This window comes from Nicotiana tomentosiformis, chromosome 6 (assembly GCF_000390325.3).
Source record: "Nicotiana tomentosiformis chromosome 6, ASM39032v3, whole genome shotgun sequence".
NCBI lineage: Eukaryota > Viridiplantae > Streptophyta > Magnoliopsida > Solanales > Solanaceae > Nicotiana > Nicotiana tomentosiformis.
The window spans coordinates 10306692-10325343 of record NC_090817.1 but is presented as its reverse complement, the minus strand read 5'-3'; the positions used below and the strand labels follow the sequence as shown (position 1 = coordinate 10325343).

The 18652-nt window shown below is 35.0% G+C and overlaps 2 protein-coding genes across 2 annotated transcripts; one reads left to right on the top strand and one right to left on the bottom strand.

The window, feature by feature from the left end:
- Positions 1–9411: 9411 nt before the first annotated feature.
- Positions 9412–14187, top strand: LOC104093031 (glutathione hydrolase 3). Its single transcript, XM_009598739.4, has 7 exons — positions 9412–9574; positions 10639–10973; positions 11808–12326; positions 12452–12678; positions 12758–13022; positions 13129–13266; positions 13605–14187. Exons 1-7 carry the CDS (start codon positions 9460–9462, stop codon positions 13878–13880), a joined length of 1875 nt encoding a protein of 624 aa, XP_009597034.1. The 5' UTR covers positions 9412–9459; the 3' UTR covers positions 13881–14187.
- A 2479-nt stretch (positions 14188–16666) lies between these two features.
- On the bottom strand, positions 16667–17865 carry LOC138893557 (uncharacterized). The gene is made up of 2 exons (XM_070178183.1): positions 17664–17865; positions 16667–17568 (listed from the first exon to the last, which is right to left on the bottom strand). Exons 1-2 carry the CDS (start codon positions 17863–17865, stop codon positions 16667–16669), a joined length of 1104 nt encoding a protein of 367 aa, XP_070034284.1.
- Between the last annotated feature and the right edge of the window lie 787 nt (positions 17866–18652).

Genomic DNA, 18652 nt, shown 5'->3' with positions numbered 1-18652 from the left:
TTTTGTTACCCATTGCTCTCCTTATATGATTTGGTTGTTGCATAACATGGTGTGTCTGGGTAGTGCATTTATGTCCCACAACCAAATATTTGTCACAATAAGCAGGTTTCCAGTCATGGGTTACAGACTGTTGAAACTTCTTTCCATAAGGGTCCATAACCATGATTTCAGTGGGCAATTCTTTGGTAACATTAACTTCAATAAGAATTCGAGCGTAGGATACTTGAGTCTTCTTAGTAGTGCACTCATCAGCAAAGACAAGGGTCCCAATTACACTAGCAATCCTCCTTAAAGAGCCAACTCCCCAGCACGACATAGGTAATTTAGGGAACTTTACCCACAGTGGCATAACAGTAGGGAATTCCTCTGTGAAATCAAAGTCTGGAGTTCATGGTTTTAGAATGATGGGCCTTTTAGCAATTGAGTAAGGTCCAGCACATAATATCTCTAGTACATCTGCTGCAGATTGGAATTTGATGATATAATAGCCTTCATTATGATAGAACAGTTCAGGTTCAGTAACATGTGCCCAATGCAACTTGATGTATCGTTTCATTGAATTGTACACTGGTCCATCACCTATGATATATGCTATCAATGTACATCTCCATTTGTTCTCCTCCTCTTCTACTTCTAGCTTATCTAATTGAACCACCAATTTATGGCGGAATATATGATAGTGACATACCATTGGTGGCAAACCTATTCTTCTGAAACAAAGTTGTCCATGATGCTTTAGGTCTAGTAGGCTCACCAGCAATCGCCATCTCTACCACTGTTGATTTCTCCGAATTTTCTTGGCTACTTGATTTTGAGCTTGATTTACTGTTCCATTGACTAGCACTAGCGGGGAAGGGGCTAATTGATCAATTGTCACTGGGGTGTTCAGATCTAGCCTCTTTGAGATAACAGAGTTCGTCAATGAAGAACCAATTTCACATGCAGTGCCTCCGATAGTAGCTGGATCTACAATGGGGATGGATGTTGGTGTAGTTATCTCTTGCGTAATTTCTCCATCGATGGTTGGTTACGAGTTACCACCGAGCTTACAAAGTTAGCTAGGGGTTGCGTCTTAGGTCTGCCGCATCCTCTACCTCTCCGTTTCGCCATGGCTGACACAGGCGGCGTATCTTAATTAACGTGCGCCGAGAGCATGAGGAAGGAAGCAATTTCACTTGTATTAGAAATTCTTTAGGATTATTGTGAAGTTGTTACATAAACATAACTAGGTATATATAATATGATAAATTAAAAGGGTTAAATAATAAATAAAAATAATAATAGGGAATAGTGATGGAGTAGATGAATAGTGTCACTCCAAATTTGAAAGTGACACTATTCACCATCCAAAATGGAGGCAAATTTGGAAGTGGGTTGGAGCAAAATTCCTTCATTTTTTACTCCAAAATGGAGTTTGGAGGCAAAAATGGAGGAGGAAAAAACATAAATAGCAAAATTTAAGAAAAAACTTCACAAATCCAGCAGTAAAAGGTATTTTACATATGTGGCAATTAAATAAATACATTCCCTAGCATATAGCTTTAAATCATGGACCCATAATCACGTGACCCAAGCATTAATTTCCTTAAAAAAAGAATTAAGTTACACTATAAAAAAGACTTTTACTTATTTATTATTCACATTTACATTATCTGTTCGGTCTCATTTACAAAAAAAAATGAAAGTATGAGACTAAAAAATCTGGAATATGATGTATAACAATATACATATAGAAGCCTAGAACACAATCTCATAATTGTGATAATATACGTTGTATAATTCATGTATAAATTATAATAAACTATGTATAAATTACAATAGATAACTTATATATGATATAAACCATGTAAAAATTACACCGGATAATATACCGAGTAAAAATCATATATATATTTATATTATATTTTATCATGAATTCTTCAACCATTGTATATATTGATTGCGTATTAATATAAATAATAATGGATAATAAATATATACGTGGAATACGTATATATTATATTATAATAGTATATAATTATGTACAAATGTGTATATACATGACATAATGATGAAATTTAACAGTGTATGAATTATAATAAAATTATAATATGATAATATACACAGCATAATAATGGTATTTAGTAGTGTATAAATCACAATACTAATGGTAGTTAGTAGTGTATAAATCACAATACTATTTCTTTTGGAAAAAGATAGGCATAAATCAGCGAAATAGAGGAAATATTCTTTGAGATTTTTGGGATTTTTTGGTTTATGGAAAGAGAGACGGAAACGGTACATCAAGATTGTCTAATGGCGGAGATGGTAACGGTTATCTTAATTATTGGTTATTTACATCAAGATTGTTTAATGAAAAAGGTATCCTTAATGTTGGCCTTAAATGGGATTCTCATTGTAGCGGCATTTAATAATTGCCGATAATGCTATATCTGTAATAGAATTTGCCATCTCTACAATAAAAGAATAGTACTATTAGTTATGAGAATAATTTTTATAAAGAGATCATTCGCGTAACAAAACTCAAAATGGAGTGTGGCTGGAGATGGCCTAAGTGAGCTTTATTAGGGTCCAACTAGCCCGTGGAAATCAACTATTTGGTTGGCTTAAATATTTTGGAAAATATTTTTCTCGTGAACTCATTTTTCTCCAATTGAAGGAAAATGTTTTCCCTATTAAGAGAAGAGAAATATTTTTCAAAACTCTTTTTCAACCTTGCCCACCCTATTCCCTATCTCCACCATCCCACCCCCACCCACCACCCACCCAAAATAAAATATTATTAATAGTTTTTTTTATGTTATAGATATGGTACTTTTTTTCATTTCAACAAATGAGTTTTTTTTTTTCATGGTATAATTTTAACAAAAAAAATACTTTCTTTTTATGTTGTGGACAAAGTATTTTCTTTCATTTCAACAAAATGATATAGTAAAAACTATTTTCTTTTATTTCAACAAGAAAAGTACTTTCTTTTTATGATGTAGAAAAAATATTTTCTTTCATTTCAACAAAATGATGTAGTAAAAAGTATTTTCTTTCATTTCAACAAAAAAAGAATATTTTCTTTTCATGATATCGAAAAAGTATTTTCTTTCATTTCAACAAAATGAGTACTTTATTTTCATGTTGTAAAAAGAGTATTATTTTTCAACCAAAAAAAGAGTATTTTCTTTCAGTTATGGAACACAAGTTTCAACGTTATTTTTTGCATAAAAAAGTAAAGCAGCACATTAGTTTATTTGGGTTTGTGTGAAGTTTTAGAAGAATAATTAAATTCTTGAAGAAAATAGAGCCCTGAAAATGTTGGGTCGGGGGGGGGGGGGAGCACAGGAAACATGGGGACTTGGAGGAAGGGGGTGAGGAAAGTAGCATAAAAAATTATTTTTCTAAAACAAATTCTACTCTCTAACCAAACACTATAAAATATTTTCCGAAAAACGTTTTTCACTCACCAACCAAATAAAGGAAAATAAGTGATGAAGCGACTCATTTTTCATGAAAACATGATCTAGGAAAATATTTTGCCTCGTACCAAACACACCCTTAATCACCTCGTAAAATGAAGGGATCTTTACACTAAATAGCCATCCATATTAATTATTAAAGTTTCTAGCCGGTACACGAATTATACACTGATTATATATAATTAAATATATATATATATTATACCTTGATTGTTTATATAATATACATCAATCGACTATTTTAAGTTTAAACAGTTGTGTGGATGGCTATTTAGGTTAATTTTCTAAAATGAAGTCCTAATTTGAACTTTTAGTGGGGTAATGGGCTGAGAGCTAAAGGGGATTTTGGCATAGCATGAGAACGTGCCCACATAATTAGCAGAAAAAAACTTATTTATAGATATTGGCATTAGTTGGACAATAAATATATATCACAATAATAATATATATATCAAAATGTATATCACAACTTTATTTCCTTCTTTGTCTATATTAAAATTTTATTTTCCTTCTTTGTATACCTAAAATATAAAATTATAAAATTAGTTATTTAAAATTTATTGTTGTCTCTAGATCAATGTATATCACAATAAAAATAATTATATTGTTTTGTATATCCAAGTGTATAACAGATCAAATAATGTGTATACCAAAATGTATATAACAAGTTTATTTTCTTTCTTTGTGTATACCAAAATGTGTGTGTGTGTGTGTGTGTATATATATAATATTTATTTTTCTTCTTTTGTATATCAAAAATTAATTTTTTTTTCTTTGTATATCCCAGTGTATTGCACATAAGTTCTTGTAAATATACACAAATATATATGCTAGAAATACATTGATATATAAGATGAGAATTAGAACTATTTTTTAATTAAAAAAATAAAAAAGAGGAAAGAAAAAAAAATGAGGATGAATTCACCCATCAACACCAAGAATGGGCCGTGTGACAAATAACACAAGAAAACATTTATTTTCAAATTAGTTGGAAGAACTTTCTATTCGTTTAATTTGGGTTGTATTGGAGACACGAGAAATCAAATGGGTTCACTTTTAGGATTGTGTCTATTATGGCAGCGTCAATCGATCCTTTTACTATCCGCAAAAGCGTTCGCTCCCCGCTTCTCTTCATCTGCATGAACCCGTAATATTTTTCTAAAAATTATATCAACCATTACAACTTCCCAATCATTATCAAGAACACATGCCCTTCCAAATCCAGATTGAAGAAGAAAATTTGCTAGATTGAAGAAGAAGAAAAAAAGAAAAGATTGGAGAAGAAAATTGAAGAAGAAATACGGGGAGAGAGAATAAATAAGAAACTAGTGTTATTTAGATTTTGGCTATATAATGCTAATTTTTTGGGATTACCTTTGCCAAACCTAATATACGGCTAATATTGTCAATTCTCTTTATGTGTTGTCATGCCATTTTCTCAAGCTAAAGTCCAACTTTTTTGCTCTTCTCGGCCTATATTTTGTCTTGGACCTCTGAAAACAAATCCAAAACAAAGCAGGCGAGCCCAGTCAGTTAGGTTGAGGCCCAGACGTAACCGTATTAAGCCCGACTGGACCAATTGGGCGGGCTCTCAACGAGTTAGGCCCAATTGTCATGTGTAATTTCGGCTATTCGCTAAATAAAAGTAGCGTTAACACGTACAAATACAAAACAATAACTTGTCTTTAATTTTGTGTTGTGTCTCAAGGGACAACAAAGGTTGAAGAGGCAAAAGAAAGAAAATTAATATGACCAAAATTGATCAATAATTTAAACTTGATAGATTCGATTTTAAAGCTTCTTGGACTAAACTTGTAAAACAGTTAAAATTATGAGTTTAGAATTTAATATATATTAAAATATTATATATAATTTTCTTGTTCGCCCCCTGTTCGCTGCTTGCCCATCAATTCCTTTATTTCTCTGCTAATCTCTCAATTAATGATTCAAGGTTGCCGTCTCTGGTTTTCCAAATATACTATTCAGTTTTAATTTGGGCAAATATTCATCAATTTTAGCTTTTTATGACAAAATAATGCCTTGACTAATATTCTTCAATTAATTACATTTAGTTATTCTGCTAAGGAAAAGTTTATCACTAACACAGTGGTATTTTTTTGTATAATAATCGGTTAATGTCTAGATTGTATTTTCAAAAAAATAAATTACTTCGTGTTGATTCAACTTCAAAACGTCGTGTTTGATATTTCTAGCATATATATTTGTGTATATCCATAAAATAATTATGTGTTATACACTGAAATATCCAATGAAGAAAAATATATTTTTGATATACATTTTAATATACACAAAAAAGAAAACTAAAGTTGTGATATGCATTTTGGTATATACGTCATTTGATATGTTATACACGGTGAGATATAAAAAATATATTTATTTTTGTGTTATACACTTGGATATAGAGACAACAATAAATTATAGACAACTATATTTATAATTTTATATTTTAGATATACAAAGTAGAAAAATAAAGTTGTGATATACATTTTGATATACACAAAAAAATTATGATATACATTTTAATATACATATTATTGTTATGATAAACATTGATTTGCTACCTATTGCCAAAATCTATAAGTAGGACTTTTTCCGCTAATTATGTGAGTAAGTTTGCTGCTAATAAATAAACAATTATTAGGATTTAAAGGATTAGTTGAATATAATCGCCTTGATTGTGTTTGTTCTAGAAGATTACTTAAAAAATGATTTAATTTAGACAATTATTGAGTACAATCAAGTTAATATCAAACATAATTGACAGACTTATGAAACAAACCGCCTTGGAAATACTTCTCGCATCCGTCTTTTAGTCTTTACACAAACTTCAATAACTTAACTATAGGAATTAAATACCAAAATGAGAATACATATTATTTATAATCATAATTGAATCATAAAAAATTATATAAAATAATAAATATTTTTTTATTGATTTAATGCAACATAATATATAAAAATATTCTCAGTCTACTCCAAAGGGAAAATGTCTATTTTTCCTTTGAAGGCAACAACATAAAATATTGATATTCCTAAAAGACAACTTTAGGAAAAGTAATTAAAGCAACAAAAGAAATAAATGGACATAGCCGTAATACTATATTAGATTCCAATAGTATTGACGAATCGTATAGGGAAGATATTTTTGAAAAAAGAACAAGACTGGCCAATCATGTAAATTTACGTCTTTACATTTTTTATTGTCGTTTTCACCAAAATATAACATCAAGTCATCTTCAACTAATAAAGGGCAACCCGGTACATTAAGCTCTCGCTATGTGCGGAGTCCGAGGAAGAGCCGGACCACAATGGTATATTGTACGCAGTCTTACCTATACGAGAGTTAAATTTTAAAATATATATGTAATTTTGAACAAGGATGTTGTTACTGCTTATGTTACTGCTTTTTTTTTTTTTTGAATCGAGCGTTTATGGAAAACAGTATATATACCTTTCCAAAGATAGGAATAAAGTCTGCATATACACTACCCTTTTCAAACTCACTTGTGAGATTTTACTGACTTTATTGTTATTGTTATTGTTATATCGATAATTATTTGTATTTTGTATTTACATATATAGAGTTCGATTTGCAATTTTGATTCTTGTCGAACTCACGAATTTGCTGTTAAATCCCTTAGTATTTTGCAAGAGAGATGGGAAAGCAAATATTGGAAGCTCCACTCTTGGACTATTGTCAGGATTTCAACAGAAAGAAATGGGTTTTCGTTCTTTGCTTTCCCTTTCACGTCTTTACACTTTCCTTTTAAATTAAATCATTAATGGAAAAAGGAAACATGTTAAAATATATTATAATTTTCTTAATACAGCATAAAGTTTTTCAACTCAGCGTGTTTGGATAATTGGATCACCTAACGTAATTTTAATTATATCAATGAGCAATTATTAAAGGATTAATTTATTAATTAATGCACACCTCAATCACCTTCATCGTGCTAGCTAGTTAAAGAAAAATAATTTCTTTTATTATAATAAAGTAGGTATGATAATAAATAAATTTATTAACCTTTTAGAGTGGAAGTCCACCAAAACTCCCAAGAAAAACATGTCATTTCCATTTAGTATGAGGTTGACAACTTAAAATATTAATAAAATCACATAAAGACAAACTTAGAGAGAGAATTGCCAAAAAGAAAAAAACTTAGAGAGAGATGAATGAAAGAAGATAAATGGAAAATGCCGCAATTCCATAGTATTTCTTTTCTGAGCTTATTTGGATATATTTTTGGAAAAGACTAAGAATTGGATAGGCCTATCATGGGATTTTTTGTGCCCCACGTAGAAATGTGAACTTGCACCAAAGAGATCTTTTACAAAATTTAGAGCCCGTTTGGCGATGGATTTTTTTCAATTATTTTTTCGAAATTAATGTTTGGCCATAAAATTTTCAAATTTCACTTAAAGATGAATTTTAAAATTTTTTGAAAATTTAAAAAATTCCAAAAAGTAATTTTCCAAAATTCACTCAGATCATTCACAAAAATTCAAAAACAACCCAAATTATATTCATGTCAAAACACAACTCTAATTTTCAAATGTCATTTTCACTTGAATTTTTTTTCTTCACTTTTTTTTGGAATTTTACAATTCTTAGGTCCAAACGCCACTTATTTTATTTAAATTGTAATAGGTTATGATCCTTAACTACTTGGGTCCTATTTGTCTCTAATTTTTATTTTTATTTTTTGGTATTTTTTTTTCAAAAACGTGTTTGTCCATGAATTTTTGTAATATTTTGAAGATTTTTAGGAAATGAGTTTTTCAAATATCAAATAGTAGTTTTGATCACTTTTTCATTTTTTTCGGGAAAACTTTTTCTCCCCTCATAAAAATGTAATATTTTTTTTAAGTGAAATGTATGTTCAAATATAATTTCAAATTCCAAATATAAATTTTCAATTCAACTTCAAATTGTACTATTTTTTTTTTCAAAAATTATAATTTTATATCCAAACGCCAGCTTAATCAGATATCTTTTCTATCCCCATAATTTTGTCCAACAAAATGGAATCATCTATATAATTCCAAATATGTTTGAACCCTTCATCTTAATTGTGAAAGGCAAAAACCTCACTAGTTGAACTAGCTCTCAACCTGTTCATTCACGATAATTATTGAATATTTGACCTAGCTAACTTTTTACACCTACATTAACATTAGTAAATAAATAACATAAATGGACGCTGCCGCGATTCTTTATTAAATTCCTAGCGTATGTTTCCTATATAAAGATTTTTCTACGATAAAAACAAGAACTTGGTAGGCTATTAATTTTTATTGAATTTATTCACCTCGTGAATTTAAAGTAGTGATCCAATAATTTTAGATTACCCATGGTTAAAGGGGAAAAAAAGGAGTAAAATAGTTTTTTTCTTAATTTTCCGATATTTAATTCTCTCTATTGCGAATTCGTGTCAGGTAATCCTACAATGACTCCCAAAAATTCAAAACTAAATACTAAAATCCCAACTATCTAGGTCCCGTTTGTCCATAAAAAAAATTTCTTTCTTATCTAAATTTTTTTTGTCAAAAATGTGTTTGTCCATTTTCGAAAATATTTTCAGAAAAACTTTTTTCCCTATTTACAAAACTGTAATATTTTTTTTAAGTAAAATACATGTCCAAATATAATTTCAAATTTTCTAATATTATTTTTTTAACTTAACTCTAAATATTAGATTCCTTTTTCTTTTCTTTTTTACTGGTGTCTGATATATTAAATTCGGACTAATTTGGATTCGTACGTATAAAGCTCGTTAAAATTAAAAATATAGATTCTTTTTTTTATCTAATTATAAAAAAAGATGTACCCGTAACATCAAGTGAAGTCATCATCAACAAACAAAAGCACACTCAACCAAAACGTATAAGCAATTATATAAGCATAGGACCTTTGAGTTTTCTCTCACCTACTCCCCCCCCCCCCGGCCATTCTGTTAGTCATAGAGAGATGAGGAAACAGAATTTAGAAGCTCCATTGTTGGACCCTTCTCCTGCTAGTTTCAATAGAAGAAAGAAATGGAGTTTTGCTCTTTGCTTTTTATTTGCACTCACTGCCATTTCATGTGAGTTTTTCACCTTTTACTTTTTCTTCTTCTTCTTTGTTTTTTTAGTAAATGCAATTCTGTTAACAGAATATTCAGTTGAATTCTGAAGGAATTTCGCTAATTGGGCTTTAAAATACTATGAAAAATGAAGTTAATTAACACCATGATCATGGAATTTCACTCCTTAGCTTTACTTAAGAGAAGTGAAGTGTCATGTTATAAAACTTGAAATTGTGAAAGATTTTGTTGAGTAATTACTGTAGAGGGTTAAATTCTGCTGACCCTTTATTGTAAGGACATTTTTAAAAAAATAATCAAATTCTGGGTTTTTGCCTAAAAATTGTCAAATTTACAGGCTTTCTTGAATTGGATAATATTTGACCTGGCAAATTGGCATGTACAAGCTTGTGGGATTTTGGTCTAGTGGTAAAAGCGTAACTTGTGATGTGTGAGTTAGGCGCATCTCATAGGTTTGAACCTTGTCATACACAAAAAGCCTAGTATTTAAGTGAGAATTTAGAGGAGCGAACCCATTATCCATGGAGTTTAGAACGATACGCTATTGACCCCGGGGATTTGTCGGTTATCAAAAAAGGGCAGCCCGGTGCACTAAGCTCCCGCTAGCACGGGATCCGGGAAAGGGCCGGATCACAAGAGCCCTTCTCCGGACCCGAGCATAGCGGAAGCTTAGTGCACCGGGCTGCACTTTTCTGATAATTGCTTGTCGGTTATCAAAAAATAAAATTTGGCATGTACATTCCTACTTTTTTTTAACCAAAATTAGCAGTGGAACATTGTTATAGACAAAAATCCTACTAGTATTTAAGTGAGAATTAGAGGAGCGGGCCCACTATCCATTGAGTTTCGAACTATGCGCCATTAGCTCTCGGGGATTTTTCGATTATAAAAAAAATAAAAAATTGGCATGTATATTCTTACCTTTAAAATTAACATTGATTGTCTAATTATCTTCTGAAATAAATTTCAAGAAGCTAATTGAGTTTACACAATTGTTTTAGCACATCCATTTTGCACTTCTTTCATTTGATTTTGTAGTTCTTTTTTTTTCCATCTTAATGTAGTTATAGGCCTCAGACACCATGGACACATTGGTATTTGGCTAGTTGGAGATGTTGAGAGATATAATGGAAGACTGCAGCAAAATGATGACATTGTTGAATCAGAGCAAGCAGTTGTTGCTGCTGATGATGGCCGGTGCTCGGAAATCGGTATATCCATACTTAAAATTGGTGGACATGCAGTTGATGCTGCAGTTGCCACAGCACTTTGCCTTGGAGTTGTCAATCCAATGGCCAGTGGACTTGGCGGTGGAGGTTTTATGGTTGTTAGATCTTCATCAACATCAGAAGTTCAAGCTATTGATATGAGGGAAACTGCTCCTTTAGCTTCTTCACAGGTTCATAATTCTCTTTTTTAGCATTACTTTGTCTCATTCAAGTTTCAACTCATCCAAACTTCATCAAATAACTATTTAATTTAGAGTTTAACTTCTATACACAATTGAAATGAATTTTTATAGTAGGCCACCTAACAGAAAATTACATGCAATCATCCATAAATAGTGGGAATACTAATGTGGAAAATAAGACACGCTGCCTATTACACCAAGTTAAGATATACTGATATTGTACAAAAAATTACATTATTAGTGTATATAAGTTAAATTCTTTAATTTGTATCTACATGAGTAAACTGCGGCTTAAATGGAGCGACATGAACATTGAGGATTCATATAGCGGACCTCAACTTGCTCTGGATTGACGTACTGATATTGTAAAAAGACAATTAGGTTGTTAGTGTATATACGTTAAATTCTTTAATTTGTATCGACAAAAGTAAATTGTGGCTTAAATGGAGCGACATGAACACTGAGGATTCTTATAACCGATCCCAACTTGCTTTGGATTGAAGCACTGATATTGTAAAAAACAATTTGGTTTGTTAGTGTATATAAGTTAAATTCTTTAATTTGTATCGACATAAGTAAACTGTGGCTTGATGAAGTGAAATGGACAGCGAGTATCATGTAGCTGACCCCAACTTCCTTGGAATTGAGGCATAGCAGTAGTAGTTGTTGTAGTTGTCTACATGAACAAACTGTTGTTCTGTTCTTATTGGGAATTGGAATTAGTATTTAGTACCTAAACATAGACAACTCGAAGTTGCAAGTTCTGAATTTGATTGGTTTGTCCTCTCTGATTAAATTGACAATGAAATTATACTCAAACAGAACATGTATGATAATAATGGAAACTCCAAGTTAGAGGGAGCATTGTCCATGGGAGTTCCCGGTGAGCTAGCTGGTCTTCACGCCGCTTGGTCAAAACATGGCAGGTTGCCATGGAAGACCCTATTTCAACCAGCGATTAAACTTGCTAGAGATGGATTCGTGGTTGCTCCATATCTTGCACATCATATTGCTTCAAAAGCAAAGGTGATACTTAAAGATCCTGGCTTGCGACAAGTAATTGCACCAGAGGGGAAGTTGTTACGGGCAGGTGAAATTTGCCATAACGTAGAGCTTAGCCACAGCTTAGAGCTTATTGCTGAACAAGGGCCTGAGGCATTTTATAATGGAGAGGTTGGTAAAAGGCTTATCGAAGATATGAAAAGAGCAGGTGGAATTTTAACAATGGACGATTTGAGGAATTACAAAGTGGAAATTCCAGAAGCAGTTACCGTTAATGCTATGGGCTATACCATCGTTGGAATGCCACCTCCGTCCAGTGGAACACTCGGGATTTCTCTGGTATGTATATAAACCAGCTTAGCCTGTACACACATAGACATATTGGTTCCAATCCTTCCTCAAATATGTCTAAACGTAATATAGCACGATTGTCCGACTAAACTATTGCGATTGGGGAAATGCAGATTCTTAAAATCCTTGAATGCTATAATGCTGTAGAAGGTTCTTTAGGTCTGCATCGACTAATTGAGGCGATGAAACACATGTTTGCAGTTCGAATGGACCTTGGTGATCCTGACTTTGTAAATATCAGTAAAACTGTATCTGACATGCTTTCCCCATCTTTTGCCAAAGAAATTCAACGGAAGATTTTCGACAATACCACCTTTCCTCCTGAATACTATATGCCCAGGTTAGATAAATTCTAGAACTAACGAGCCTATTGATTGCATACCAATGGCTCTAAAGCGCTTTTGGTCCTTGATTCGTAGGTGGAGTCAGCTAAGAGATCACGGAACAAGTCACTTTTGCATTGTAGATTCCGATCGAAATGCTGTATCAGTGACTACCACAGTAAACTATCCATTTGGAGCTGGTGTGCTCTCTCCTTCAACTGGTATTGTACTCAACGACGAAATGGGAGATTTCTCAACACCTAGTGAAATATCCCCTGATGAACTCCCTCCTGCTCCGGCTAATTTTATTCAACCAAAAAAGAGACCGTTGTCGTCTATGGCCCCAATCATTGTTCTAAAGGTATCCAATCCAGAATATAGACGATCCAAACTTGCTCTGGATTGAGGTGTAGTAGTTGCTTAGTATATCTTGTATTGATTGTTTCTTCTTCTTGGAAATTTAACAGGATAATCAGTTGGCTGGTGTAATTGGTGGTAGTGGTGGCCTGAAAATAATCCCCGCGGTCGTCCAGGTTTTCATCAACCATTTCATCTTGGGGATGGATCCTTTAGCAGCAGTTCAGAGTCCAAGAGTCTACCACGAGGTCGGTCCCTTTACCTGATTAGCAATGTACACTACTCCCTCTGTTCCACTTTATGTGAACCTATTACTATTTGGGGAGTCATGCAGTTTTCTCTGACCACGTTTTTTGCAAATATTGTGGTTAACTATTAGTATGACTTATAATACTTTTTATATAGTTTCTAATATGTAAATTTTATTTTAAATTTTTTGAAAATTCTATGTCCAAATTCACACTGTAAATTAGTTAATTTGAATCTCGTACTCCGAAGAGGTTCACATAAAATGGAACGGAGGAAGTATCTTTAACGATCAATTCTGAAACCTCAAGTATTGATTCGTGTTCCTTTCTTTTTGCAGCTAATTCCGAATGTAGTTCTGTACGAGAACTGGACATGCATCGATGGCGATCATATTGAACTCTCGGACGAGAAAAAGCATTTCTTGGAAGAGAGGGGTCATCAACTCGAGGCACATAACGGAGGAGCCATCTGTCAGCTAATTGTTCAAAACCTTCCAAATTCTCCCTTAAAGTTGGGAAGGAGGAGTGGGAAAGAATATAAAAACGGGGTTTTTCGTGGGATGCTTGTAGCAGTAAGTGATCCTAGGAAAGATGGAAGACCTGCAGCAATCTGATGGACTCATCCTGCGCGATTTATGAGTATGAATCAGTCTATTGTTTGTATATAAGGTTCAAAAAATGGCTAAAAGCCACAGTTTCTGGAGACATAATATAGAAAGGGAAATTCAAGATTTGCCCGAATCAGGCAAATGCTCTCTTCTGTGTGCAACATGATCAAGAAACTACCTTCTCTAGTAATTTTATGTTGATGTAAAAGTTTAGTCTTAAGTCATAAGTTAACAGGAAACATACTGTTTCTCTCCTTTGCTAGGAAATAAATATTGGGGCAAAGTGAATTAACTTATGATGATTTGCTCATGAGTTTAATCGGAGTCAAACTGTTTGTCTTGCTTGTGTCAACAATTGAACCATTCATTACCATCTCCTTTAGCATGTAGTGTGCTTTCTCAAGATACAACAACAACAACATACGCAGTGTGATCTCACAAGTGGGGTATGGGGAGTGTGGAGTGTACAAAGACTTTACCCCTACCTTACGTGAGGTAGAGAGATTGCTTTTGATAGACCTTCGGCTCAAGTGTGCTATTTCAAGATGAAACATAATATTGAGCTTAAAAACATCAGACAATAAAATCACAAAGAAAAGAATATTTAAGATATTTGCAGATGACTGAAGGAAGTTATGACAATTTATCAACTTGATACTGAACTTAAACACATTACCAAAATGAGGATAGGTGGATGAATTACAAAAGGGAAAATGGTCAAATTTGCTCATATACTCTATTTGAAGTTGAGCAACTTTACCCATTCATAAAAAAAAAATTCTAATTATGTCCTAGTCATTAAGGAAAAAGTTTCATCTTTGCTCGATCCCTAATGTAGCTCCAACCTCCCATGTAATTTTAAACTAGGGATAACAATTTGAGCCCAAACTCATCCAACTCGCTCAGAGATTAATGAGTTGGGCTACAATATTTTAGCTCATGGGTCTATTTGGACCGAGCCTAAGTTAACCTATTATTTTTTATAACCCATTTTGACTCATGAAATAGACCAAATACAACTCATGAAGCTCACCCCAAAACAAAGGAATATCAACCAAACAACAACAACAACAATAACATACCCAGTAATATCACACACCGTGAGGTTTGGGGAGGATAGTTTGTACGCAGCCCTTACCCCTACCTTGTGAGGATAGAGAGGTTGTTTCCAATAGACCCTCGGCTCAGGAAAGTATAAGCACCATATTAATGAAAATATATACAAGAAGGCACAGTACCAAGAAGCCATATAAAGTAGAATAAAAACAACCAGATAATAAGGTGATCAACAATGAAAGAAAACAATGGTTAGCCATAAAAACCTACTACCAACAGAAAGTGAGAGTGCGTGCCAATACTACTGCTATGAACACTCTAGACTACCTATTCCACTACCCTAATCCTCGACCTCCATACCTTCTTATTAAGGGTCATATCCTCGGTCAGCTGAAGTTGCGTCATGTCTTGCCTAATCACCTCTCCCCACCTCTTATTTGGCCTACCTCTACCTTTCCGTAGGACCTCAAATATCAACCTATCACACCTCCTCACCGGGGCGTCTGTGCTCCTCCTCTTTACATGACCAAACTACCTAAATCGTGTTTCCCGCATCTTTTCCTCAATAGGGGCCACACCCACCTTGTCACGAATAACCTCATTTATGATCCTATATAACGTGGTGTGCCCGCACATCCATCTCAACATCCTCATCTATGCTACCTTCTTCTTCTGGACATGAGCGATCTTGACTGGCCAACACTCAGCTCCATACAATATTGTTGGTCTGACCACCACTCTGTAGAAATTACCCTTATGTTTCGGTGGAATCTTCTTGTCACACAAAACACCGGAAGCGAGTCTCCATTTCATTCATCCCGCCCCAATACGATGTGTGATATCTTCATCAATCTCCCCACCCTCCTGAATAATAGACCCAAGGTACTTAAAACTCCCTCTCCTAGGGATGACCTGCGAGTCCAGCCTCACCTCCCCCTTCCCCTCCTTGAGTCTCGCCACTGAACTTACACTCTAAGTATTCTGTCTTGGTTCTTCTCAACTTGAAACCTTTAGATTCCAGAGTCTGCCTCCATACTTCTAATTGTGCGTTCACACCGTCTCGCGTCTCGTCAATCAATACAATATCATCTTCAAATAGCATGCACCACGGCACCTCCCCTTGGATGTGGCGCGTCAGTACATCCATCACCATATCAAACAAAAAAAGGCTGAGTGCTGACCCCTGATGCGACCTCATCATAATCGGAAAATGATCTGAGTCCCCACACACCGTCCTCACTCGGGTCTTTATTCCATCATACATGTCCTTAATCAACCTGAAGTGGGCAACAGGTACACCTATAGCCTCCAAACATCTCCACAAAACCTCTCTCGGAACTTTATCGTATGCCTTTTCTAAGTAGATGAACACTATATGCAAGTCCTTCTTTCTCTTCTTATACTGCTCCATCAATCTCCTAACAAGGTGGATGACTTTTGTTGTCAAACGCTCCGGCATAAACCTAAACTGGTTCGCAAAAATAGACACACTCCTCATCGCCCTTAGCTCTACCACTCTCTCCCAAACTTTCATAGTATGGCTAAGCAGCTTGATACCCCGATATTTATTGCAATTTTGGATATCACCCTTGTTCTTGTATACAGGAACCATCGTGCTCCACCTCCACTCTCCGGGCATCTTCTTCGTTTTAAAAATGACATTAAATAACCTAGTAAGCCACTCCAAGCCTGCCTTGCCCGTACTCTTCCAAAACTCCACCGGGATTCATCCGGCCTTATCGTTTTGCCCTGCTCATCTTACGCATAACCCCCTCAACTTCATCAACTCTAATCCGCCTACAATACCTAAAGTCACAACGATTCTCGGAGATTTCCAAATCACCCAGGACAATGCTCATGTCCCCCTCATCGTTCAAGAGACTATGGAAGTAGGTCTGCCATCTTCGATGGATAAGCCCCTCATCGAACAAAACTCTACCTTCTTTGTCCTTGATGCACTTCACTTGGTCCAAGTCTCGCGCCTTCCTTTCTCGTGCCTTGGCTAACCTGAACAACCTTTTATCCCCACCTCGGCCCTCGAGTTCCTCATGCAAACAACTAAAAGCTGCAGTTTTGGCTGTCGTAACTACGAACTTTGCCTCGTTCTTAGCCAGCTTATAATGCTCCCTATTCACCCTCTCCTCTTCTTCGTCTACACTTTCCACTAGCTTCAGATACGTTACTTTCTTGGTTTTTACTTTTCTTTGCACCTCTCCATTCCACCACCAGTCTCTCTTGTGACCACCAGAGTAACCCTTTGAGACCCCTAATTCCTCTCTCACAGCTTCCCTAATACATTGCGCAGTCGTGGTCCACATAGTTCTTGCGTCCCCACTGCACCTCCAAGCCCCCATAGCCACTAGCTTGGCCCCCAACTCATGCGCTTTAGCTTGCGTCAAGGATCCCAACTTGATCCTATGTTGGCTATACATCGCCCTCTTCATCCTCTTCCTCGTGATCTCAAAGTCCATGACTATGAGCGTATGAAGGGTCGAGAGGTTCTCACTCGGGATGACCTTGCAATCTGTGCAAAGACCTCTATCGGACTTCTTGCAGAGTAAATAATCAATCTGAGTCTCGACCACCGAACTCCAGAAGGTGACCAAGTGCTCCCTCTTATTCGGGAAACTCGAGTTTGCTATCACCAAATAAAATGCTCTAGCAAAGTCCAGCAAAGACGTTCCTCCTCCGTTTCTATCTCCAAAACCAAAGCCACCATGCACATCATCATACCTCCCCCCCCCCCAAACGTCGCTCCAATGTGGCCGTTGAAATCTCCTCCTATGAAAAGCTTATCGGTGTGCAGGATTCCACGCACCATCTCATCCAACTCCTCCCAGAAACACCTCTTGACTTCCTCATCCAAGCCTGCCTGGGGTGCGTACACACTGATTATGTTCAAAGTAAAACCTCTGACAACTAGCTTAATAGTCATTAGCATGTCATTCACCCTCCTAACATCCACTACTAGTTAACGGAGGTCCTTATCAAGCAGGATACCTACCCCGTTCTTGCCCCCCCTCCCCAGAATACCAAAGTTTGAAACTACCCACATCCCGCGCCTTATCTCCTGCTCACCTAGTCTCATGTACAAAAACTATATTAATCTTCCTTTTTTCGAGAATTTTCGCTAACTCTACAGATTTTCCAGTCAAAGTTCCTATGTTCCAAGACCCCACTCTCGGCCTAGTAGCTCCCTTAGCCCTCTTACCCCCTTACCCCCTCCCCCGCACTGACACCTCCGAGGACAAGACCTTACCCTACCATCGTTCACCAAGGCCACTATAATCTACGAGTCATTACGCAAGCACTATCCCGAAAATAAGCGACAAAAATAATATGAATTACCGAAAAATAATCTACCACTAAAGGTCGCAAAACAAGTGAAGAAATAAAAATAAAAGAACTAACGGAAACTATAATCTACAACTGAAGGTCAGACAAACAGGTGAAGAAATAAAACAAGAGGACTAAAGGAATTATAATCTACAACTAAAGGATATAAAAATAGGTGGAGAAATACAATACAATAGCTAAAGGGGGCTATAATCTACAACTAAAGGTTCCAAAGGATATATGAAATAAAGATTCAAAATATCGATGTAAACAGGTAAATAACAATATAAATAAGTAGGCAAAGCTATCACTAATGCAATTAATTTGACAATGTTAGGGAAAATACTAACTAAAGATTCAAGAACAAAATAGGCATGCAAGGGGAT

Coding starts and splice junctions, on each gene's coding strand:
- LOC104093031 (XM_009598739.4), top strand. CDS start 9,460: ATGAGGAAACAGAATTTAGAAGCTCCATTGTTGGACCCTTCTCCTGCT. Junction 10,974..11,807: donor CTCCTTTAGCTTCTTCACAG/GTTCATAATTCT, acceptor ATACTCAAACAG/AACATGTATGATAATAATGG. Junction 12,327..12,451: donor GAACACTCGGGATTTCTCTG/GTATGTATATAA, acceptor GGGGAAATGCAG/ATTCTTAAAATCCTTGAATG.
- LOC138893557 (XM_070178183.1), bottom strand. CDS start 17,865: ATGACTATTAAGCTAGTTGTCAGAGGTTTTACTTTGAACATAATCAGT. Junction 17,569..17,663: donor GACGTTTGGGGGGGGGGGAG/GTATGATGATGT, acceptor ATTTGGTGATAG/CAAACTCGAGTTTCCCGAAT.